Genomic DNA, 27,033 nt, shown 5'->3' on the forward strand with positions numbered 1-27,033 from the left:
TAACCCTATGTTATACTTGAATTATGTTAATACTATGTTAACTCAGTGTTGCAGGGAAGCTCAGCTAGGTCGACGGGCTGACCAGGTAGCTGACACGAAGTCCAGACAGGTCGAAGGGTTGACGGACGTCTGACAGGTAAGTGAAGGTAAGTCACTGGAGGAGAGTGACTGTGAGGACGCGTTCCCGGGAAGGGAACATTAGGCGTTGATCTGACTTAGATCAATTTCGGATATCTAAATCGAGATCGTGACTAGATTCCGATTTCAAGGAGACGGAATCTAATTAATATTCTGTTTGATTTTAAACTATGCTAATACTCTATTTTGCAGGATATATATCTTGTATTTACCTTCGGACTAACATTTTCTTGCAGGAAGAAAGCTGCTAGAAAATAGGGTCCGAGCGCCCGGAAGCAAACTTTGTCCATTTCGTGTGTCGACGCGTGGAGCTTCGTGATTGGCTCGGCTACGTCATATTTAGGGTGCCCAAAAGGATCCAGGCGCCCCGAACCTCTTATATAAGGAGGGTAAAGGCTGGAGTCAACACACAACAACGAGAAGATCTTCCACTGCTTGCTCTGTCGTGCTACTCTCCTGCGACGCTCCTCCGACAACACGCTTTTCTTGTCATTCCTTAGTTTTTGTCGGTATTATTTTCCTTTAAAATCAATTATAACTTCATCTGTAATATTTTGAATTGCTAGTGGATTGCCCATCGAAAGTCCCTTCCGTGCGAGCCTTAGAGTAGGAGTCGACACAGACTCCGAACCAAGTAAAAAATGACTTTTGTTAGCGTTATTTTTTCTTTTCGTTTATTCTTTCCGCTGCGTACTCTTTCTAAGGGGGCATTTGGTTCTTTCATAGGAATAGGAATCGGAATGAGAATCATTGTATTGTGGAATGGGAATGGGTATGAGCATGGATATCACTCTTAAAAATAATGTTTGATTAGTTGCATATTTTCTATCGGAATAAATCAAAATTTCCTTTTTTACCCTTAAAGAAAAATAAGAGAAAATATTAGATGTGAGAGAAAAATATGATAAAAGAGAATGATGAGAGAAAAAGTGTGATGAGAAATAATGAAGAGAGAGAAAGTGTGATGAGAGAAAATGAGAAAAGAGAGTGTGATAGGAGAGAGTATGATAAAAGAAGATGAGAGAGAAAGTATGATGGGAGAGAATGAAGAGAGAAAAAATGTAATAAGAAAAAATGAGGAGAGAGAGTGTGATGAGAGAGATTGAGGAGAGAGAAAGTATGGTGAGAGAGAAAGAATGATGAGAGAAAAAGTGTGATAAGAAAAAAAGAGAACAGTGAGTGTGATGAGAGAGATTGAGGAGAGAGAAAGTATGATGAGGGAGAAAGTATGATGAGAGAGAAAGTGTGTTGAGGAAAAAAAGGAGAGAGTGTGACAAGAGAGATTGAGGAGAGAGAAAGTGTGATGAAAGCGAAAGTGTGATGAGAAAAAAAAAAAGAGAAAAGAGAGTGTGATGGGAGAGATTGAGGAGAGAGAAAGTATAATGAAAGAGAAAGTATGATGAGAAAAATAAGGAAGAGAGTGCGATGGAAGAGATTGAGAAGAGAAAAAGTATGATGAGAGAGAAAGTGTAATGAGAAAAAAAGAGGAAAGAGAGTGTGATAGGAGAGATTAAGGAGAAAGAAAGTGTGTGTTAAAATGATGAGAGAGAAAATATGATGAGAGAGAACAAGGAGAGAGAAGTGATATGAAAGAAAAAATAAATAAATATATTTTGATATTTGATATTAAGGGAGAAAATTTTAATTTTAGGTCAAGAATATTTTTGAAATAAGGGAATATTTTGATTGATGAAAATAGGGTAATGACTCATTGAAGGGGAGGTACATGGGAATGAGTTATTATCCAATTTCAAGGATTCATTCCCTTATTTGTATTCCTATTCCTATAATCCAAACATTAACAATGACAATCAATTATTCTCATTCTCATTTCCCACTCATATTCCCCTAAACCAAACGCCCCCTAAATATTTAATCGCTATCACCCCTCCCCCCTCTAGCAAAATTCACGATCCAACAAAAGGTCGCAAGCAAATCTTGTGCAAAGTTTTTCGATTTTATCCGTTTGTATATTTAATTTGACGAATGTGCGTGCTAGACAATGAAAAGGAATGTGCGTTCCAAAGGTATTTTTGTAGCATTGTTAATCCTCCTAGTTCAGTTCAAGGCTCGATTAATATGTTTCAGTGCTCGACGAACCTCTTCTAATCTTTGATCATTTTCTTGTTATGCATTTCTTTTCAGGTGTAATATCCCCTACGAATTATAGAACAAAGTTAACTTCCTCTGTCGCCATTCCCTTTACCTTCATCAAACCATGTGAAGCTAGAGGACACTCGACTTTGATGCTATGTTTACTCTAGAGTGTGGATGAGGAAAGGAAAGGAATTAATGATAGAAAGTTATCTTTGGAGGAAGAGAAAAGAAAGGGTGAAGAAATCTTTTCCTTTGCATACTTGTTTACCTTGATAGAGGAAGGTGAATACTTATGATGTAATTTTGTAAATAAAAAAGGGTGCATGCATCATTTTTTTGGTACATAGTATAATTTTGTGAGTTAAAAAGGTTACATGCGTCATTTTTTTTGGTATATGGGATAATTTTGTGAATGTAAAAGGGGTGCATGCGTCATTTTTTTTTCCATCCGCTGCTTTCCGTCCGATTTTGAGGTGATCGATTTTGGCTCCAAAATTATCCGCTGATGGATTGCGTTACTTTTCCTTCGGAAAATTTTAATGAAGTAAACGACGGAAATTTTTCCACCGTGGAAACTTTTCCTTAATTTTACTTTCCACTCTTCCAAGTAAACAGAGCCTGAAAGACATAAACCAGCGGATTCGTACTGAACAAAACCAAGAATTGAGATGCACAATGAGACTTCTGTCGGATATTCAACCTCGCCTTTTTCCAGGAAGCCTATGATTGTGAAGACCAAGATTCTAACTGAAGGGGAGAAAGGAAAGTTCTAAGAACCAAAGGCTGAGTAGATAGATGACTTCTCCCTTTCTCCTAAGATAGCACTGTGCACATTGAATCTTTTTACTTTTGCTGCTTATTTATAGTGGGAAATCTTAGAATTTCACAAGGCTATTCTCTTCCGATCCCATCTTTCAATTATTTTTTATGACTTTAGTTTTGTTTCGACTTAAGGTTGATTTGTTACACAGTTAATAAGTTAATGTATGCATGGATCCAAGGCGTAGTCATGAAGGGTTGACCCGTAGGGAGCAGCTGGGCACAGAAGGGTATTGCAAAGGTAGACTAACCACCACCGAGGAGTCCGGCGAGGAGTACGTATAGAGAGAAGGCATCCCCATTGATGAGGCAATGTAAACTTGTGTCACGACCATGGAAGGATGTTGGCTTGTTTGATTTGGCATGTATGGTTTAGCTAGTGGTGTGTAATCTATAATTTGGATCAGGTTCAAAACTACCATCAGAAAAATAAAGTACAAATAGCATTTGACTATTACGCTAATTGAACAAATGGTGACAATTAGAACAACAAGAGCAAATGATGTGATCAAATAGAAGGTTGAAAAGCATGAACATCACAAACGAATGAGTCTGTAATAAAGAACTTCCACTTACTAGGAACTTAAAAGTTCAGGTTTTCAGTTAAACCCAAACAATAGACTTGAAAACTGATCGAATAGTAGCGCACCACAACCACCAAAATTCGTCTTTGAAACGGAAACAAACCAATGAGACCCCATGTGTGCATGGTCATGGACGGGTAGGATTTCCAACCCCAACTGGGCGAGTGCCTTGGGCAAGCTTTGTAAGATCATCCTGCAGTAAAAATCACATGTGAATTAGTGAAGCATTCATCCGATCGAAGCATTAATTCACAGATGTGCATCTATTTGCAAGATACATCTTTTAGTGATTCACTGAGGGAATAAATATAATAATCACAATAGTTTCACATTACTTTACAAGCTAGTATTAACAAAAATTAGGATGTATGATATGGTTTATACGACATCAGTAAATACATCGAGTGACTCAAGTGCCGACTTGTAGGATGGATATCTGAATTGCAACAATAGACACAATATCAGTAATAAATTAGATTCAATACAACTATAAAAATAAAAAATTCCAGCACTTATCGTTAACTGCTCATGGATCAACACTCATCTCTTTCTATTCTCCTAGTTGTTCAAAGATCTCAATAAAAAGAAGATCCGAACAAAACACATTTATTATGCAGAATACATACTGAACTTCACCACAAATTAGGTTCATCAAGTAGATTCTTATTAAAACATATACCACATATATTAAGCAAACTACATACTCTAGAAATATGCCTTCACAATTTAGCACAACTATTAAGAAACTCATTCACATAAACAGTGATTATAAAATCAAAAGTCGCCTTGTAACTTCCATTTTGTAAATATAGCATAGCATTCATCCATGCACCGAGAGTGTTGTCATAATGGAACTAGGAGCTAGAACAACATTGAAATAAAGCAACACATACTAAACTTGCAAGAAGGACAGACTGATGCTTGTATTCTTTCCAACCTTGTCTAAAAACATCCAACCTTGCTCATGGTACTTGAATGTTAGATATCCATATGTTTTAACACATCAGAATAAAACAAAGTTGATAAAATGTCATATCGCATGTAAGTTTTATTAAGTCATTAAATTGTATTTCGACAACAAAATATCAAAAAGTGAAGCATCAGCTATCTACAAAATTTAAAAGAGCAAGTTGGAAATTATATTTGCATTACTGAACTAGCACAATAAAAGCAAGATGAAATGTACTTTGTAATTGTACAAACAAAGGAAATAGGTGATTACCAGCCATAGATAATTATAAATATCCTACCGCATGTTGTTAGAACCTTTAGCCATAAAGATAATTATTAACTCTATTTTCTCAATCAACCACTATAATTTAATAAAATAAAACTTTGATAGTACCAGCTAAAGATGTCAAATCTGCTTCATATGTGTCGTCAATGCTATTATGATAATTATCTTCAGTTGTCTGACAATTGACATATAATCATATTTACAAAATGTAATAAAAAAAGAATTTGAGTTTGCAAATAAAATTATAATAGAAATGCATAATTAATTGGCATATACTTTTGCTGCAAAATTGAATAGTTGCGTTTGTCATGTGACACACCTCGATGTCCGCATCCATGACATATCCTGAACTTTGAGATTGACTTATCCTTTGATGATTTCAATCTCTTTCCACATCCCTTTGTTCTTACTGAAGAAGGATCAATAATACCAAGGTCATCATCCATGGATTTCTTCCTTTGACTTCCATCACCACATGTTTTACTATTGTTCATCTCTTGAATTTTGTTGTAGATATAATCAAATTGTTCATCTAAGAAGGTTGTCCCCTCATCAGTTAAAGATGCATTGTCAATTAATACTGAAGCTTTAGAGGATAACCTCGAGTGTCTCGACATCAAAAATCTTTTTGGATTTGGATCATCAATGAAAATTTTCTCTCCCAAAGCATATATTCCCCCAACCTTTGCATCTTGTGTCCATCGTTTGAGTATATACATATCAAGCAAATGAAACACTTGGTTGATACGAAAGAATGCTAACATATGCCTACATGGAGTGCCCTCAAATTCAAATTTCGTACAACTACACGATATGTAGTCCCTCTGTTTATCATGTGTGAGCAACCTTAGTTTAGAGGAAGAACAACTTTGAAATTTCATCACATGGTAAACCACTGAGTCAACTCCTGTAAATGCCTATTATACATAATAATCATGACTCTCAGTCATTTCACTTTGAAACTCCAACCATTTTTTTGTGTAAATTTTAACCATTTAAGTTTCCATTAGCTAGTTTATCTTAATCTTGGGTTGCTCATTCATATCAATATGATCTGCAACTAACTCATTATGTCTTTGGTGTCTCAGTGCCCTATTGAAACGGGTGATAAAATTCATCAATGAGTTCTTATTTGAGATATATCTCTTGAAAAATGAATGTGAGCTTTCAAATTTCTGACTATTTGACATTCCAGCACAAAATACATGCCTAAAATAAACTAACACCCACTTATGTCGTAATTCATACATCAACGACAACCAATCGTTCTTATCCAAATTAGCACACTTGATAACCTCTTTCCATGACTTTTCAAATTCATCAGGTGTCCTAGAATTTGCAATGACATTTTTTATGCTTTGATAGTGTTTTTGAAAAGTTAAAGAGTGTAATTTATCTGGGAATTTATTCAATATGTGCCACAAAAATATCGATACACTGTTTGAGGGAAAACTTGTGCAATGACTTTTGTCATAGCAGGATCTTGATCAGTGATGATAACGTTTGGTGGATTTTTAGACATGACTTCTATAAACTTCTTAAACAATCAAACAAAAGACTCAGTTTTCTCATCACTTAAAAACCCGCAACCAAAAATAATAGTCTGATGATGATGATTAACTCCTACAAATGGTGTCAAGATCAAGCCATATGTGTTGGTGTTATATGTCATATCAAATACAACTACATCACCAAATACACTATATGCCCTCCTTGATACATGATCAGCCCAAAAACAATTAATAAATTTGTTATCTGAATCAGTCTTGTAATCAAAGAAAAAAGCTGAAATCTTTTCTTGCTCAGATGTAAATAACTCGATCAGTGTTTCGGCATCTATACCCTTTTGTTCATCTCTTAGGTTTTTCTCAAAGTTTCTAATATCTCTTTCTGGCAACCTACCCTCTCAGACCCTCCATACTCTATCTCCAATAATCGCATTTGTTGACAAGTTGGTATATTGGTTTTTGAAAATTATTTAGTCAATGTTCTTTTTACTGCAGAAACATTATGATGTGAACGTAGCAAATGCACCTTTGATGGAGTCGAGAGTGGATGATTATGTGTTTCTATGAAGTTACTGACAACCCAATTAGGTCTAGTCTGTTTCTTGACAAGTACAATATTTCACTTACAATCCGTTCTAACTGCGCCACGTGCTCTTTCCCTTTTCAGTTGATCAGCTTTTGCATGTTTAGCATTTCGCATTAGATCTGTATGACCTTCTTTAAAACATACAATTTGTTTCCATATCACTTCATTTGTCATCTTATTTTTCTTGCTTGTGTTTATACTCGAACTAAATCTAGCTTCTCGTGCATATTGATTATAAAATGAATATACCTCCTCTAGTGATGAGAATTCATCCCAATTTTTTACTTTCGATCATCTACAACTTGGGGAATATATTCCTGATCATCAACTCTATTTTCTTCTATTTCTGGGGAATGTCATATTATATTTGAGAAGAGATAAGTAGATAAATAAATAAAAACTACAACTTATTTCAATTTAAACTCAAAATTGCAAGTATTAGACCATTAGATCATTTTATAAAAACTACAACTTATTTCATTTTGAATTTCTACCATTTGATAATTTGTCAGATTTTTAGCTACTTCGATCAAAAAAATCTAATTAATACCACTATAGGCTTTCAAAAAAAAATGATGACTAAATCAAATCAAATAAGATAGTCATAACAATAGTTTGGTTTCCATGATATAGAAGGAAATATTTTACAAATATCATTATGGTTGACCCCTTAACTATACATACTACTCATCTTTATAGGACTTCTATATAATTTGACTTATGGGGACAATTCAATCAAATGCTTCTTCAGGCGTACTATTTAAAATCAATCTTAAATATATTGTATAATCAACAAACATGTTGTGTGTCTAAATCTACGATAGATTGAACATGAAAAAGGAAATATATATATATATATGTGAATGGAATACAACTAAAATTATATAAGTATGGCTAGGGAAGTTTACACCATATATCATGACATAATAAAATAATGACAATTATAAAAATTATTGATAGGACAAATCTATGCACTTATAAGCAATCTGATTCCACTTTCAGGTGTGCTAAAATTTTCAATTACTATTTATTTACGAAAAATTTAGTTTTGTAGTAATTTGTAAGTTCTTCCATAATAATTCTACAATAGACTAAATAGGAAAAACGAAAATAAATATATATGTGAATGGAATACAATAAAATTTATGTAAGTATGGTTAGGAGACTTTACACCCTATATCATGATAGTAGAATAAACCAATGGCAACTATAAAATTGTTGGACAAAATATGACAAACCCATGCATATATAATCTGGTACTACTTTCATATGTGTTAACTCTTTCAGTTACAGTTTCTTTATGAATAATTTAGATTTGTAGTAATTTGAAAGTTCTTTCACAATGATTGCATAGTCATACCTATCTACTTCGAGTGATGAGAAGAAGAATGAGATCAGAAAATATGAATAGCCAATTGTAACTAAAGTCTTTGCTCTTTTTGGATGCCTAGAAAGTATATCAAGTCAATGATGAAACAACAGCGGCAAGGGAGCTTCGTTGCGGCGAGAGATGTGGGGGGAAACCCTAGTTTCATCGTGGCGAGTGAGGGAGGCCCTAGGGAGGGCACAACGAGGGATGGTTGAGGTCTCGGTGCGGCGACGGTCGACGTCGCGCCAAAAGAGGGTGCGACGACAGAGGGAAGGTGTCACGATGAAGCTCGATGTCGTGGCGAGGGAGGGTGCGGCGAGGGATTGTTGTGGCCCTACCGAGGGCACGGCGAGGTAGGGCGCGACTTGAAGAATCGCGAGGCGAGGCAGGGTGCAGCTTGGAGAATCGCAAGGCGAGGCAAGGCACGACGAGGCAGGAGAATCGCGAGGCGAGGGGAAAAAACTAGAATGACGCGGATGAGAAATAATTGACGGGGATATGCCACATGTACAAGTTACTGATACTGTGGTAGCCCATATTATATATATATATATATATATATATATATATATATATATATATATATATATATATATATATATATATATATATATATATATATATATATATATATATATATATATATATATATATATATACAATCATATATCTCTTGCGCGACGACACAGTGCGCGACTGTGCACATCACGCAGGATATCAGTTTTGTTTTTTTTTATTTTAATTATTTTTTAAATTTTGAATTAAAAAAATAATTAAAATATTTTTTTAAGATTTTATTTTTAGAGTTGATGTTTCCCAATTGGGTTATAATTTGTAAACTATTTTTTTTTTAAGATTTTACCCCTAGGGTTCAGGCTTCCCAATTGGATTATAATGTTTAGTAAAAAGAAAAATTAAAAATGAAATAAATTTAAGTATTTATGGAGTATTGTAATGTATTTAGAGGATATATTTATGTATTAGGGATTTATATAAACAAATATTGATTTTTTTAATTAAAATTTTTAAAAAAAATTAATTGAAAAAAAAAGTCGGATATGCTCTGCGCGCTCAGCATACCACGACTATATATATATATATATATATATATTTATATATATATTTGTAAAAGTTTGATAAATTTATCATAAATTTTTAGGATCCGTCTTATTAAAAATAATAAAATTTTTAAATTTTAATTCAATAAATTGAGAGTTTTGAATTTTTAAATGGTACGTTAAAACTTGGAAGAAGAGAAAGGAATTGTTGAGAAGGGTAAAAAAAACGGTCGTGTAATTTTAATATTACGAAAATTAAGTAAGCAAAATGAAAAATACCGAAACTCTCGGCGTAGTTGCCGTTTGAAAGATGGTTGCAAAGTGGCAATATAACATTTTAAGAAAGGCAAAGTCCACAAGGGAAGCAAAGAATTTCTTGAATGAAAAAATTTGCATGTAATCCTGGCAAACATAATTTTGTATGTCGTCTTATTGAAATAAATTTTTATTTTCACTCCTTAGTTAAATATACTTATTTAATTATTTTTGATATTTTAAATTTAAAAAGTCTAAAAATGAATATAATTTTTCTTAAATTCAGTACATTAAATTAGAATATAGTATAATTTTTATCAAATTGAGCACAATTCTTTTTCCATCTCAATTGATGAAAAATATACTAGATTTTCTTTAAATGGTACTCAATTGGATGAAAAATATATTAAAATTTCTTTAAATGGTACTCAATTGGATGGAAAATATATTAAATTTTCTTTAAATGATGTTGAATTTAAAAGAATTATATTAAATAGGAAAAAAATCATACTCAATTTAATAGAAAATATACTCGATTTTATTTTAAAGTGTTGAATTTAATAAAAATTCTATTTATTTTTAGATTATTTATATTTAAAAATATGAGAATATGAAGGTTAATTTTAACTAAGACCAAATAAATTACATAAATCAGCTTTTGCCTTAAAAAAAAAAAAATCAAACTGCGTATTTAGCTTTGAGTTAAAGTGCATAACTGAGTGAATAGCACGTTCTGCTGCTGCTGTTTGCAGTCTTCACGTCGCGTGCCACGAGAGAGGCCGCGGACTTGTGAAGCATAATAATGAGCAGCAGCGGCAAGAGGCTTGGGGGTGGCAGGCCACCGACCGGCACGCCGTCCCCTGCCTGGTCTTCCGTCTCGTCGTCGCTTCTCTCCTCGCCGGCGCCTCTATCTTCCACAACATCTCCAAGCCCAACCTTGTCCTCCTCCGTGTCCTTCCCTCTTCTAGCTCTTTAGTTGGAGCGCCTCCTGTTCGACTGAATGCCACTGAAGCTTAAATCTCGCCCTTGCAGACTCTGCAGCCGGTGAATCAGCCCCCATCCGCTGAAGCCGAGCAAGGTGATGTCAAGTAGCGAGCTGGATCGGTAGTTCGATTGGATCAATCTGGTGGATACTTTGCTTGTTGCAATTTAAATCGACTTCTTTGTCAGCTGTAGAATTTGCTTTATTTTTCAATTAGCGCAAACGATAGAAGTAGTAGAAAAAAGGAGTGGCCTTTTGGCCGGCCGGATCCAGAAGAGAGCGATAATGCTGGGCTTGAGGTTCCCGAGACCAAAGAGATCGCCTTTAGAGCTGCTCCGATCTACTCTCTTCTCTTGCTCCCTCGTTCTCTTCTCTCAATTCGCCCTAGCATTGGTGCCCTGGCTCTTTCCGTTCATTTCTTTCCTTGCCATGCTCCCGATCGCAGGTTAATTTCCATCTTGCCTGCCTTGAGATGGTGACAAAATGGGAACTTTTTTTTTAAAATAAAATTCTATTATATTTTGAAGCTTTGATTATAGTGGTGGCGATTCTGTTGGGGAGATTTTTGAGGCGTCGACTTGGTGTTTCTGCTTCTGCTCCGGCTCTTGTCCTCTTCAATGTACTGTTCATGTGGGGAGTTTATGTTACCATCATCAGAAAAGGTTGTTCAAAATATTTTATTGATCTTCTTCCATATCCTATTTTGTCTCTTTAAGTTTCATATCTTCGACCTGTGTTTTGTTGCAGCCATCCCCTCCTTATTGGATGCTGTTCTCAACGCTGTGTGCGCTTTGCTATTGTATGGTCTTTATAGGTGAGCTTCATTTGCATAGTTTTTCTCTATTTTCTGTTTTTGTAAATTGCCATTTTAAGAAATGGTTTGGTCTTTGGTGATGCGATGCTGCTAATTTCATCATTTACCCTTTTTGTTTGCTTTCCTTTAGGATTAGTTATGTGCCTAGTCGCCGGCAACTTTCAAGTGTATAATCTATTATAATTTCGTCTTGATAATTGGTCTATTATTCACAACTTGAGGCTATAATATACAATGTTAATTGGTAATTCTGTGGAATATGTGATAATTTGTATTTTTTTCCTTTTTTAGTTTAATATATTTAACCATTATTTTTGCGTCCATGTATTCTTGTTACCAGTATCAGTCATTGTTTCTGATGATATACTAGTGTCAAAAGATCAAACAAGATGTATCAATGCCGTGAACTAAATAATGTGCATTTCATGTAGAGCAACGGTGGCATAACTGATAGAATTGTATTAATATATGTATGTAACTACCAGGAAATTGTAACCACATATGACATAATTAAGTGCTTCTTTGATGTGTTTCTATGTTTCATAATGATACTTGGCAGACAAACATAGTTATTATTGTTCAGTGCTGGGCTCAATATCTAGCAAGTACATTGATAACTTGGTTAACTAATTTGCTTTCTTTGTGTTCCAGAATATTATCTGGTGATCTCGGAACAGTATCATATAGCTCTTCCACTTTGGAGTCCGGTCAAAATGAATTTGTTACCCTTAATGTTCAATGCGAGGTTCATTTTAATTCTTTATCATTGTTGGGTTTCCCTCAAATGCAGCATTGCAGTTATTGCTTGTATACTAAAGTAGTATACCATCTAATATTCCTTGAAGTGCATTCTAATATTTATACAGTATCCTAGGCGAAGCTGCTATCATATTCTTTCACATTTCCATGATATTTTCATAATGGATAATGACTGTAGTTGATTAGGACACTATATATTCAATCCAAAATAGTTAGATAATCAGGTAACTGCTTAATATGGATTACATTTTATTTCTATTCACATTGATTTAGAAGTTTTCTCTCAGCAGAGCTCCCCAACACTTCCAAGGGTTAGATATTGTAAAAGTTGTAAGGCTAGTATTAAGGGATTTGACAATCACTGTCCTGCTTTTGGGAATTGCATAGGTATTTAACATATTCCATGATTCAACTTGTTTTTTTTTTTTGTGTGTGTGTGTGCGCGCGCGCGTGTGTACCTGTCTGCTTTACTGAGATAAATCACCCTTTTCTGCAGGTAACAAAAATCATCGTTTATTAATTGTTCTTTTAGCTGGATTTCTTATTGCAGAGTCTTCCTATACAATGAGTTCAACCAAGTGTATGTCAACACATTAATTTAACAAACTTTATGTTGTTTAAATTTGTTGTTGCTCAAGGCAATCCATTTCTTAGATGCTTCGAGTCTTTTGACTAATTATTATTTGTCTATGGCAAAAAACAAAAACAAAAAAATCCAACAGAATCTTTTACATTTATATTGACTTTTGAATAAATTGCGAGGACTTCCTTTTGGTTTATCTTTATGTTGAATAGATCCCCTGATAGTTCAAAAATTGCACCAACTATTATGACCATGGCCTACCAGTGAGCAAGCAGGGTGTTTATGACCTAGTTAGTATAAGTTAGTCCACAGTTTCTTTTGGTACACTTCACTAGTTTCTCCTCATCTTTAAGTGTCACCACTGTATCATGGGAATATTGCTGGGGCCTCGCCAGATGAGTTGATAAATGTTTTAATAAGGTTTGTTTAAGATATTGGGTTCAGTTCAAGTGAATTCACATATTGGACCAATTTAAATTAATGGTCAAAAAATGGCTAAATAATTCCATATTAGATCTCTGTGTTCCCATAGTCTCCAAACCTTCAATGGTCCAATATAGTCACAAGGAAAACTAAAGGGATCCTTGTAATTTACGTAAATTCCAGTATGTATACAGTTGAATGCTTTCTTTAACTTTGCATATAAAGGCAAGCAAGTAAGAATGTTTTGTTTCATATTAAACATGATACATGAGAAACTAACTTTCATGTTCACAAATTTGATCACTACCATCTTAGTTCAAAAGATAAAGCAATTCTATTGAATTCAACAATTTGTTATATATATATATATATATATAGGGTGAAGTTATGCTGCAAGCCCCGTGTGTGTGATAGTCATGCACGGCTGTGGGCACCTGCCCACGTCGCAGGTGCCAAAAAAGTTGACTCGCACCTGCCACGGAGGTGTGCAACATAACACACCCCTATATATATATAACATTGGTTACAAATAACTGCTAGAATGCTAAGCATTTATCTATTTTTGGGTCAAAATAGACAATATATTGTCACATTGTCTTTAATGGATTAGTAGTTGTTCGTATCAGCCTCTTCAAATCTGATTCCACTTGGTTACATGTAAATTTTGTAGCCTATTAAAAGTTTGAATTCTTATACCTTAATTTAATTGTGGAGATCTTTGAAATAATTACAGATTATTTAGTTTGTAAGATTGTTTTATATTTTATCTTCTTTTTGTGTGTGTGTGTGTGTCCTCATGCTTTGCTTGTTGAGATGGATCTGTTATTTGCACGAAGATTTAATTTGAATTTGTGTTGTGCACTGGTGCTGTCTTTCTTCTTTAATTTTCAACTGTTATAATTTTCTCCTTTGGCCTAATTTCGTAATTTGTTCTTTCTTTTGCCATTTACAGTCCTCACAAAAACTGCTGATGCACAGAGGATAGAGGTATGCTCATAGTGTTCCTTTTGCATATTTTATGCAATTACTTGTTTGCCTTGTGTGGTAAATATTATCCTAGTGCATTCTTTGACATGCATCGTAGTTAGTTCCATGAACTGTGAAAATGTCAAGTCAATTCCTTTATCAGTGTATAATCTGGATGCTATGATTGTGTAGTAGAAACTCTCTGGTTTGATCTCTACTGGACAATATAGCTAGTATAGAAAGAGGTCATATCTCTGGTTGAATACCATCAAAAGATCTCATAGAACATGATTTTTCTTTATTTGTAAACTGCCCTGATTCATAAATAGTCACTTGTAACTGGCTTGTGCATATTTTTTTCCAAATGCAAGGAAGTATTCTTATCAAACTTATTGTTCTGGCGCAATTCTATGAAGGAATATTGCAAAAAAATTTGAATGCTACACAATGTCATCTCACCCACAGTCCACATCTTCATGTACTATGTGAAAGAATCATCTTCTAGAGGAATGCTAGCCTTCACATCCAATGGTTCACACCTTGTGAGCACCATGTGTGATTTTTTTTTTTTAATCTCTTTAGCTTAAATACTATAACCTAAATCATAAACCCTAAGCTCTAAAAAAAATAAAGAAAAAAAAACATACACTTGGAGTTCACAAAGTGTGCATCATTGGGTGTGTATGCTAAAATTTCTCTCATCTTATATTACCATATGCTAACTTTATATTGTCCATTTTGCTTTACACAAACTATAAGACAACTACCAACAATTATATCATAAAAATGTGAATTTGTGATCAAGTTTTACATTTCTACAGAGCATCCTTGCAAACAGCTTGGTCATCAGTACAATGCTTTTCTGTATACTCCAAGTGCTATGGCAGGTTTGATGCCACAGACTATCATTGGTTTTTTTTTTAAATATTTCTTATTGCTTCCTTAACGGGATTAGGTAGAGATCAGTAAATTAGATAATCTAAACATTCGACCTGATACTGCTGACGAATAAATGTTCCTAGTTTGGTAAATGCTGTCCTTATCCACCCACCTACTAGTATCACAGGTTGGAAAATTATTATTTTTTGGTTAGACAATCTGGAGAATTTATTTACAGTTCACTTTTGGCAATACTAGGGTCTTGGATATAATCATTTTTTATCTCCTTTATATTTTAATTCAGTGTCACTTCCTATCTGATACTGTCTTTGAGAATTAGAACTGATATTGTGTCTTTGAGAATTAGAAGTTCTAAAAGGCAGACAACCAACAAAACATTCTTTCTGAATTATCTGGAAGTGCAATCACACAGAATGCAAGTCTGTTGATAACTTTTTTTCATAGTTCATTTGAGTAACCTCATAAATTGAATTGCCTCTACCTACCCTACCCTTGGTCTTTTTTTATTGTCTGTTCCCTTTTGTGGGGTGTATTATGTAGAGTTGACGGGATTGTGTAAGAACCTAAATGCCTAATTACATCTTCTTCAATCGCATATCCCAGCTTCAATATGCCCTCTCACACTTATTATGACTCGGAGGCATAGACCTAGCTCTAATACCATATTGAATTGTTGTGGAGCTCATTCTATCCCAAAATCAGTCATTTGAGAGGGGGGTATGCTATGGGCCACCGTATTTGTCGGTGTGGACTAATGAGGTGGAGCATCTTAACTTCAACATTATGAAATATTTCATCAGAGCATCTCCTAACTTGTGCTGATTGTACAGATGTTTATCTAAACATGATCACACTGTTTGATTGCCTTGTTTTTTCTCCGATAAAAGATTACAAGTGATTCAAGAATATTGGATACTCTACCAGGAGTGATCTTAATGTTCACATTATTTCTTTGACCTTTTCCACCCTAGCTCATAGTTTGGATTTCTTAGCATTTCAATCCCTATTTAATCAATTAATCGACAGATCAGTTAGGTCCTATTTAGCATCAGCATGTCTTATTTCAAAAGTGCAATGAAAACATAGAATGATATTGATAAATTTGTAATATTATCTGGTGTTTATGTTCTGGTTAACCGACTCCGGATAATAAAATTGAACTAGACCTTAAAATGATTATTGGTCCAATATCATTTGAGAATGGAAAAAAGTAATGATAATGAAAGGACATTTGATATTCAAGCATAATGCCTCTTCACTATCACATTTAATTTGGTATTCAGTTTTCTGCTCATCTTCAAATGTAATGATTATCATTTCAATATGCTTCGATTTTGTGTCTTCAATAAGTATTTGGGAATATTCATTCTATGAATAACTAAGAAAACTTGTTTCAATTGTTTACTAGGTGTTGTTCCTGATATGGCACACTTACTGCATTTGTTTCAACATCAAATCAGAGCAATGGGTAAATTTGATGCAGATTAATTGGAAGAGATGCCCTGAATTCCAACATATGTTAGAACCTCAACCAGGTCCTCCTACATGTACATATTTTTGTTCATCTCGCGAATAATTTTTTTTTATTAGATGATGATTTAGTTCTTTTGAAATGTATTAGGAAGTCCCCTTGAGGGAGACCAGGTTGGCCATTCCATATGATAAAGGTCCGCTTGGTGACATTCTAGACTTCATAAACTCCAAGGGTTAGAACATCTGAGATTATCTACCATTTTTAATCTTTGATACTATTATCTTGTGGGGAAGTCTTGCATGTTCTTGCTGATATCCTGTGTAATGTCAAAGTAAGAAGGTTGTGGTTAGATTTACTACAATAAAAAATCGTGACAATTTAATTGACACTAAGTTTCAAGAAAATGGTGATTGTGTAAGAGATCAAATCCTCTGTCCCAATATTTCCGTGTCCCCTTGCAGATCAGACGGGTTAAATCACATTTTAAGGATGCAATGCATATTATGAGGATATTATAACCGTCCGATCGACGACGAAAGGATACGGGGACACAAGAATCTTGATACAGAGGATCTGATTTCATTGTGTAATGGCGTATAAGAGAAAATGTTGTTTGTGTAATGGCGTATAAATTTTTTTTTCACATTGTATGGGTAGTTATGATATGCTAGAGCTTATGAATTTTAAGACGCTTACTAGAGAAAGGGTTGCAACGAATCTGGAGAAAAGGTCTTCAATCTATCGTACCAAGCCACATCTATTTCAGTCCTACTTATTTTAAATCGGTAAAAAATGTTTAATTTTCTATTGCATACCCTGTTTGAGGAACTGGCTTTTTACATTTCATAGACTAATTTATTAAATTTTAATATATCGAAAAGTTTCTTAATTTATATATAGAAGTTAATTAGGCAGTGTATAGAAAATATTGTTATGATTAATATTAATTTTTATAATGTAAATATTTGTAATAACTTATAAATTATAAATGGAAAAAAAATTATATACTATGGTATAGTTTTCTCAAGTTAAAATCCTTATTGTTTAAAAAATAATCATATATATATATATAATATCCTGCGCAATGCGCACATGATGTGAATGTACGCGTTGCACAGGATATCAACTTTGCTTTACTTTTTTTTCTTTTTAATTATTTTTTTAATTTTAAATTTAAAAAAATAATTAAAATATTTTTTACAGACGTGGATGAAGTATTGCGGACTTAGTCCGCGACAACGATTCAGTAGTTTTTTTAAAAAAATTTAGCCAATTAAAATTTGACTTTAGAGGTTAGGTTATACTGTTAAAGTTAAAAAAAAATTAAAAAAAAATTAAGTGCTCATGGATATATATTTAGGGTGTCTAATAGTATTTTTTTTTTTCAATTTCAGAGTTAAATCCATTATATTTAACTTTTACATTCTGTTTGGAAATAACTTAAGTCATGGAATTGAATTGAATTCTATTATGAATTGAATTTCATAAGGAATTGAATTCAATTCTCATGTTTGGAATGAATTGCAACTTAAGTTATGGAATTCTTATGTTTTACCATTTTATCCTTCTCTTTTTTTTCTTTTCTTTTTTTACAAAGAAGAGAGAATGAAGACACAATGGACATAATATGGAGAATTGAATTCCCTATCTAAATCACACATAAAGAGGTGTGATTTACTTTTGCCTTGTTTGATGGAATTGGAATTAAATTCCATATCAATTCTTAGCTAAAAAAGTATTTTAAAGCATGGAATTCAATTCCAATTCTAAAAGGAATTGAATTCCATATCGTTTCAAACAGGTTGTTAGGGTTTAGAAGTTAGGTTGTTCTAGCTAAAAAAAAAAGTAAATATATATATATATATATATATATATATATATATATATATATATATATATAGAGTTTAAGATTTAAGTAAATGTTGACTTTTAGAAAATGAAAAAAAATTAATTAAGACGTCTAGATTAAAACAGACGCCTCAATCACTATGGCGTGGATGAGTCCATGGCATGGATGAGTCCGCACGTAACTGATATATGATTTTGTTACCCTAAAACCTTATGTCGCATATCCCGTGCTTACAAAAAAAAAATTCGATTTGAAATTTTTTTTACTTAATACTATTATCTCACTCCTAAGCCCTAAAGATAAAATCTTATTAGCATAATCGAAAGGTTTTATATATACTAGTTATTGCGGCATTGCATGTGCAAATATATAATATATAAATATGTATAAATTAATGTCCAGACTCATAAATTGGACTTGGTAAAGGTGCATTATAAGGATACGTTAGATCCATACAGTAGTGCAACGGAAGAGGTGAAGAACTCAGTAATAAGCTACTATAACGAACTCTCCCTTATAAAAAATTAATTTAATTTTTTATATAGATATTAAATTGATAAGAATAGATAATACACTTAATCTTAGCCAAAATGACAAAAAAGATATGCTTTCTACTGTCATCGATCCAAAATATTTATAGAAATTTTTTCGCTCACGGTGTTATCAATTCTAAGATGTGGGATTAAAGATAACCATGATAACATATATTTCTTATATAAAAAATAATCAAAAAAATTATTAATAAATCCTAAAATTATTCTTAAGTGTGAAAAGAAAAAATAATATTAATATAATTTCATTATATATATATATACTAGTGTGATCGTGCACACGCGTTGCGTGTGTAATATAATAATATATAAATTATTTGGGTCTTTGAAAATCCGAATTATTTGGGACGCTAGAGAATCCCAGCAACAAACTACTGTAACGGGCTTCTCTATGCAAAAAATTATTTTAATTTAATATTATACTTATCTTAGTAAAAAAAAACTAAGAAAAGTATACTTTTTAACATCGTCGGCCTAAAATATTTATATAAGATTTTTTGATTATAGGGTTGTTAATTCTAAGATACGAGACTAAAGAGAATTATATTTTTTTTTTATATAAAACAACCAGAGAAAATTAATGATAAGAAAAATTCATAATAATACGTTGTAGCTGAGTCTCGAACTCTAGATCACTGATTGTTTCGCTTGTGGAATTACTAATAAACCTTGAAATTATTTTTAGTGTAAATAGAAAAAAGGACATTAACGTAAATGTATTTTAAGCTTCGCCAAAGTTAGTTATTAAAGGGAAAGATTTTTAATTTCCTTAACGTAAATGTATTTTAAATTTCATCAAAGTTAGTTATTAAAGGGAAAGATTTTTAATAAAATAATAAGATATATATATACTTGAGGGGAACATTAGAAGAGTTGAGTGTGTTGTAATTGCAGAAGTATAGAGAGGTGAGGAGAAACAATCAAATAAACTAAATTTTTAAATCAAATCAAATTTTTAACTAAATCAAATTTTTGAACCTTATTTTCTAAACCAAATTTTATTAAACAAAAATAAATTTTTAGATCCTATTTATAAAAATTCAAATAAAAACTGAATTAATTAATATTTTATCAATTTAATTTATTAAATTCTTTTTTAAAATAATCAATTCAATTAATTTAGTTCAATTCGATTTTAATAAAATACTCTCACCTAATAGACTTTACCCAAATACTCGTAATGTGTTGCGATAGCGTAGAAATTGTGTTTGTTTCATTGCCATTTTATGGTATGAAGAGTACAAAATAATAGCCACCTTTTTGTTGAATTATAACTAGAAAGCTGATGTACCAAAACAATATTATAGACTGCAGAGAGCATACATAAGATCTGACGTAACTTATATACTCTTGTAAGAAAAGATTTCATGTTCAAAACAAAGCTTTGAATTCCATAACAACCTCAAAAGATCACCAGTTACTTTGAAGAACTTGTATAGGATACGCAACACTAGCTCTAGCTGCAACCATACACACTGTCCTACTTTTGCCAAAGATTAAGCTCGGAAAGAACAGGTTAAAATTATTATTCAATGGGTTCAGAACTCACGTCAATGAAAATACATAAACCTCTAGAAGTATTTATCTTTCCCAAGTCGCTGTAAATGATAATTGATAGTCCTTGCGGGGTTTTTGGGTTTTCCTTTCTGCAAGAATGAATAAATAAACAAATAAATAAAACAAAAGATAATTAGGCAATTTAAGCTAACTAGACCATTTGAATTGCTCTTGCTGAGGAAACAAGAATTCAATCTCAAACTTTGTTATAAACAAAAGTAAAAAAGAAAAAAAACTACAAGAAATTACTGCAGGTTATAAAGATTGTACTTGGGCCTCCGCGCAGGAAAGTAAGAGGTCCTTCTGTTTAATACACTTGTCATCGTTGTTCTTGTTCAAAGACAAGCAACCGAGGAAGGCCACCATCTCCTTCATACAAGGTTTGCCTGTGGCACCAAACTTTTTGGGATTTATGTACAAACCCCCTGCTTTCCGGCCCATAATGATATTGTAACCTGACCGACAATATAAATAATAAATTTTTTCCCACGAATTCAATAAAACTGGAGTTGGAAGCAAACCATCTAACTATCGTCATTCATCAATAAACAATAATACTTTTTGTTAAGAAATATAGCGATAAGAAATAAGATGTAATCTGTGTCTAACTATTTTGATCCCTAAGGTATATTAGTTTCTCCCAAATCTTTCATATTAAAATTTTTGACAAAAATAAATCAAATTGAGTTCAGGGCCAAGATCACTATATTATCCACATAGAGAATCATAAGGATAATCTTACTCCCTATCTTCGTAAAGACTAATTGAATTAAAGATTGCTTAAGTCCATATATAGTGATTGGATTGATATGCACATTTTCTTTTCTTGTCCAAAGTACAACAAAAATTCTTTAGGTTGCTCTATATACATCTCTTCTCCTAAGATGTACAAAAAATCAAAGGAAAGAAATTTACAATGGAAAAAAAAAAACAATGGGGAATGTTAATAGAAAGAAAAGAAAAAAAATTGAGAGGAAAGTGAAACAGAAAGAGAGAGAGAGAAAAAATCAAAGGAAGAAAAAAACCACGGACTCTCATAGGACCGTCAGCCATGACTGCGCGAGTCGAACTCGCGCACGCGAGGCCACAAATAGGGCCGCATGAGGCAATCTCATGTGCATGGGCCGTCGCCTCACTCGGGGCCACTGAATGCGGTGGTGCTGGGTGGTCGTCCATTGTTGTGCAAGACCTAGTTGCAACTCTTGCAAGTTGGGTTGGAGAAATTCAATTGCACATGAGTGAGTTGGAAGGGAGGAAATTGCTTTCCATTGTATTTGGACGGACAAAAAAATGATCAAAATTGATCCACAGATGGATTCATAAATCCATCTACCCATCTGGTAAACAAAAAGAAGGAAAATAATTCATCCTTTTCTACGAAGTAAATAAAAGAAAATTTTTCACCGTATAAATTTTTTCATAGATTTTATTTTCATCCTCTCAAAATTGAAATGTGTAGGACTATCTTTTATTCAGAGACTCCAAGAGTGCAATAATGACTATTTAACATAGATATGAAATTGTCAAATATTTATAGTTAAAGTGTTCAGAGACTCCAAGAGGCCCCTCTAATAAGAATTGTGTGCCACACTTCACATAGAAACACCCTGCATCCCCCATTGTTTGCCTTGCCTAAGCCCTACAACCTTTTAGTGCCTAGTTGCACCTAATGCCTCATGAAACACTCGTTAAGTACTACATTGGATTGTAGATTTTAATGAGGCAGTTGATATCAAAATATTACAAGTCTACTTGTAAGACGCAAATACTTTCACCATCCGGAGAAATAAAACGAGAAAAAATAATAAAATCCAAACAGAAACATGTAGCATTATAGTAAATTACTATAACAGTTTCTCCTCCCCCCTTCTGTTCTTCATGAAATTTTTATTTATAACAACCAACAGTGATCAGAAGATCAACAACACGACGAAGACTGAACGCATCATTCAACAATAAAAAAAATAATTGCAAGTAAAAAGGAACAGCTATCAAAATATGCAAAACAAAACCTTAGTTCACCTTCCACATAAATTTAGTACCATAGCCATCATGTTTAATGCAACTCAAATTTCAGAAAAAAAAAACATGTTAATCCAAACACTAATATAGCTGTAACAGACAAGAATAAACAGAGCAAAGAGAAAGCGAAAATACAAAAAAAAAAAAAACACACACACACTCTTTTAATGCGCATACGCCGTGAAGTAGAAGATATTGGAAAGGAACTCGAACAGAAACACAAAAGAACTTACAAAAGGAAAATCAAGCAGGTGGCTTGCGCTGGTTGAGGCCCGGCGGGAGAGATAAGGGAAGTGCTCCGGCGGAGGCGATAACAGATGTGAAAGGACGAGGCAGAGGCGGCGATCCGGCAGAAAAAGGAGATGGCGTGCGGCGTATCCTTAGGCTAGGGTTTGCGTTATTGCTTACTCGCCGAGTTTAATAATTCATACAAAATTAATTAATTAATCCTAAGTAATTTTTTTTCTTCGCGATTTCCATTTTCGTCCTTTCAAGTAAACAAACTAGTGATGGGATAGGGATCCAATTTTAACAGACGCATGTAAGCTAATTCCATAATTTATTTTTTTTCACATCGTCTAATGTAAATAATTCTTAATAATCTTAATTATTTATTTAATATTATCAACGAAAATTATGTTTGATTTAAGTAATCGATGATTCTCTAATAATATTTCATGTTTAACACGTCAACAAAAGAGACATGTAATCCGGAATCGAAAAATCTCGGAAAATTAAGGTTTTTCTTGATTCCGGGGTTAACGAAATTTTTTTACCTAAAATACCGGTGAATATGAGAAAAATATGATAAAATGAAAAAAAAAATAAAAAAATAAAATACAAAATTTTAAAAAAACATTAAAAATTTAAAAAATATATATATAAAAACATAAAAAAAAAAGTAAAAAAAACGTGAAAAATAAAAAATAAAAAAACGTAGAGTTTAAATAATAATAATAATAATAATATATGGTTGGTTTTATAACTAAGGGTAATATAATAAAATATTAAATTAGATTATTCATTAAAACCTTCAAATAAATAAATTTTTGTTGCATTATCTAGGTTGAACTAAACAACATTTGGTTATGTTTTATTCCCCATAACCTTGGTTATGTGATTATTTGGTAATCACATAACTAGAATTATACATGATAACTTGAACCAAACGCACTCTAATGTCATCTAGAATATAGCTCATACAAAATTGAGGTGTTTACTTCTTTTTTTCTCGAGACAATTTATAGTTAAAAGTGATGCGTAAATTGATTAAAATTATAAATCCGGTGAGATCCGCTAGAGGGGTGAATAGTCTTGCAAGTAAGAATTTTCTCTTACTTTTCAAACGTAAGTAAGGATAGACAATTAATTAAAGTAAGTAATTAACATAAAATAAATAACTTAAAAATAAATATGAAGACTAAAGTTTACTTAGTTACAACCTAGTTGGTTGTTAATACAACGCAATGAAAGCACTAAAAGAATCTTCTTCGTTGTAAGTGCAGAAACCTCTTATACTCTTTGAAAAACTCAGAAAATAACTAGGAATTGATTACATAAGTTTTTTTATTCCTAGCACCGGGGGCTTTTTATAGTCTCTCGGGAAGAAATAGTCGTTGGTATTCGTCGCTTGGAGGCACCTCCAAAGAGATCCAAGGCGCCTCTAGTATGGATAAATATTTATCCAAACTCCAACGGTCGACCAACGACTTTACGGGAATGGAGGCGCCTTTAATGTTTTTGTAGGTGCCTCTGCTTGAGGCGCCTTCGATCTCACTTGAGGCGTCTTCATGCCTTTTAATCCGAGCCACCTTAGACACCTTGGAGGCGCCTTCGCGTCTTTGCTGGGCAGCTTCAATAGCAGCACCTGAGGTGCCCTCAATCACAAGGGAGGCGCCTCAGACACCTTCGAGGCGCCTTTGCGTCTTTGATAGGAAACTTCAATGGCAGCACCTAAGGCACCCTCAATCACAAGGGAGGTGCCTCAAGTCTTCAAGATCAACCTCTAAGTTGATCTTCTTCGATCTCGCATGTTTGGGTGATACTCCGGTCATCCAGAATTGAGTTCATCTGAACTTAACTCTGTCCTTCTTCGAGCAGGATTCCTCCCTGGCTTTTCGTCCCTCAAACATCCCATATGTCTTTCTCGTTCACCGGTGTACTCTTCCGCAATACCTCGTTCCTCGGATACACCTAGCCCATCGACTCGCTTCCCGTGTCATCCTTCTCGCTAGCCATGTCTTTTGCTCGACTTCCTATATTCCTAAGCTCATGCACACTCAAACACAACAGAACCTAACTTGACTTGGTTGACCACATCAAAACCAACCCTAGGTACTTACAAAAATTATGTCTAATCAATTAGTCAATTATCTAATAAATATCAAATATCATATAGAGAGAGATGATATGCTGCCCGACACCTCCTACGCAACCATGAGCGAAATCAAACGTGGGCAATCTGACGTGACCAAAACCTTTTTTTTAATCCCTCTTTCATCTACATGCAACAACTTTTCTCTCTTTCCTCTTAAATTAAAATAAAATTATATCTTCTCTCTCCTATTATTGCATGCAATAATCATTGTAGTATTGATGCTACAACATTGCAACAACTACTGCACAGTAGTTGTACAACATAGTAGTTGCTACTATTGGTGCAGTTTGCACTAACGGTCTAACTCAGGTTTTGATAAATGATAAGTAAGTTAAGTTGGGTTTTATTGTGATCTAACCACTTGATTAAGTGTGCAGGAAATCTAGTTAGGTCGACAAGCTGACCGGATAGCTGGTACGAAGTCCAGATAGGTCAACGGGCTGATCGGATATCTGACAAGTAATTCAGCTAGGTCGACGAACCGACCGGATAGCTGGTACAAAGTCCAGATAGGTCGATGGGCTGATCAGATATCTAGCAAGAAGTTCAGCTAGGTCAACGGGCCGACTGAATAGCTGGCATGAAGTCCAAACAGGTCGACGGGTTGACCGGATGTCTGACAAATTGGTAAGTTAGGGTATGTCACTGGAGGAGAGTGACCAAGTGAGGACGCGTCCCGATTGAAGGGACAGTAGGTGTCGGTCCAATTTAGGTCAATTTGGGATCCCTAGGCTGAGACCTTGACTAGTTCTTGGTCTTAGAAGGACATGAACTAATTACTATCCTTTATTATTAATTATTATTTATCCTAATACTTATTTTGTAGGTTATTTGGACTAACATTGTTTTGCAGGACAAAAGGAGAAAAATTGTCTTCGGATGAACAGTGTCGAAGGCGCCCTTAAGCAGTGAAGGTGCCTTCCGCAGGATAAATTTTGGCCGAAGTCATGGATAAGTGCCGAGCTATTCGGGATCGAATTTGCCTCATTAGAGGTGCCTTCCATGCCTTTTATAAAGATATCTCAAGAAGGCATTGGGGAAACAATGATATACGAGCTATTGAGCATCTATTTGAGCTTCCGTCTGCTCCAAGCTTCTGCTACGACTCTGCTGTGAAGCTACTATGCCCAACAATTGCTTCGAAAACTTTCGATCGCAGCCGGCAGACCGACACTGACACACGAGTGCTCCTACTTCTATTTCTAGAGTGTATGTAACCTTTCATTTTGTACTTGATTACTGCAAAAGGATAAGTGCAGTCTGTTGCACTTGTTCGAACTTTCTTTTGTACTTGATTTCCTCTTCTGGAGGTATTGGAAGAGGTCATTAGTAGATTACCCGTCAATAAATCCATGGGACCTAAGTCTTGGAGTAAGAGTCGCCGAAGGCTCCGAACCAAGTAAACTGCTTGTGTCTTTCTCGTGTCTTTTAAATTTCGATTTCATACGTATTTTCCGCTGTGCATACTTGTGATTTAAAACTGACAGAATGAGTTTTTTGAAAACCACGTGATTCACCCCCCTATCACGTGTGTATCGATCCAATAGCTACAACTGTGTAGTAGCTGCTACAACGTTGTGGCAACTACTACACAGTAACTGTTAATTTTATTTTAATTCAAGATGAAAGAGAAAAAATTATTTATTTTAATTTAAGAGGAAAAAGAGAAAAGTTGTTGCATGCAAATGAGAAAATGATTAAAAAAATTAGAATTTGGTCGCGTTAGATCGCCCAAGTCAAATTTTGCTCACGATCGTGTAAGAGGCATCAGGCAACCTATCAGTCTCTCTCTTTATAATTTATTGGGGCAAAAATCAAAATGATTCTTATTTTTTTCCATACCACAAAAGGCATCCTATTTTAATTTTTTATCAAAAAAAGCTAATCCTCACTAGTAACTCATATATAATTATATAACTGTCCTCCAATAAAGTATTCTTACTATCATCTCTCACCTATATTTCTCACCTAAATCCTAAACTGGGAGCGTGTTGTAGCAGCTACGAAATCATAGCTAATGCAATATGAATGTTAAATGAGTAGGTCGAATTTATGTTACAATAGCTATGAAATCATAATTGTTACAATGAGAATGATAGATAAATAGAGTTGAATCATATTAGAG

General features: G+C 33.8%; 1 protein-coding gene, 1 long non-coding RNA gene and 1 pseudogene across 13 annotated transcripts; 1 reads left to right on the plus strand and 2 right to left on the minus strand.

Moving 5' to 3' along the window:
• Window positions 1-10,371: 10,371 nt before the first annotated feature.
• LOC121989412 (probable protein S-acyltransferase 15) lies at window positions 10,372-17,197 on the plus strand. 12 transcript variants are annotated; one of them, XM_042543453.1, is made up of 12 exons: window positions 10,372-10,602; window positions 10,684-10,777; window positions 10,851-11,078; window positions 11,161-11,295; window positions 11,381-11,447; window positions 12,099-12,192; window positions 12,494-12,593; window positions 12,703-12,786; window positions 14,165-14,199; window positions 15,000-15,065; window positions 16,487-16,613; window positions 16,700-17,197. In XM_042543453.1, exons 3-12 carry the CDS (start codon window positions 10,919-10,921, stop codon window positions 16,738-16,740), a joined length of 909 nt encoding a protein of 302 aa, XP_042399387.1. In that variant the 5' UTR covers window positions 10,372-10,602; window positions 10,684-10,777; window positions 10,851-10,918; the 3' UTR covers window positions 16,741-17,197. The 12 variants fall into 12 exon arrangements, with proteins under 12 accessions (XP_042399387.1, XP_042399389.1, XP_042399388.1 ...); XM_042543455.1 differs by having other exon boundaries at window positions 10,863-11,078; XM_042543454.1 differs by having other exon boundaries at window positions 10,372-10,590.
• A 1,638-nt stretch (window positions 17,198-18,835) lies between these two features.
• LOC121993522 lies at window positions 18,836-19,007 on the minus strand (annotated as a pseudogene).
• Window positions 19,008-20,184: 1,177 nt separating this feature from the next.
• Window positions 20,185-22,952, minus strand: LOC121989413. Its single transcript, XR_006114250.1, has 3 exons — window positions 22,765-22,952; window positions 20,780-20,964; window positions 20,185-20,598 (listed from the first exon to the last, which is right to left on the minus strand). It is a non-coding gene; the product is annotated as an uncharacterized LOC121989413 (long non-coding RNA).
• Window positions 22,953-27,033: the final 4,081 nt, after the last annotated feature.

Source organism: Zingiber officinale, chromosome 6B (assembly GCF_018446385.1).
Source record: "Zingiber officinale cultivar Zhangliang chromosome 6B, Zo_v1.1, whole genome shotgun sequence".
Classification (NCBI taxonomy): Eukaryota; Viridiplantae; Streptophyta; class Magnoliopsida; order Zingiberales; family Zingiberaceae; genus Zingiber; species Zingiber officinale.

Coding starts and splice junctions, on each gene's coding strand:
- LOC121989412 (XM_042543449.1), top strand. CDS start 10,919: ATGCTGGGCTTGAGGTTCCCGAGACCAAAGAGATCGCCTTTAGAGCTG. Junction 11,296..11,380: donor TGTTACCATCATCAGAAAAG/GTTGTTCAAAAT, acceptor GTTTTGTTGCAG/CCATCCCCTCCTTATTGGAT. Junction 14,200..14,999: donor CTGATGCACAGAGGATAGAG/GTATGCTCATAG, acceptor ACATTTCTACAG/AGCATCCTTGCAAACAGCTT.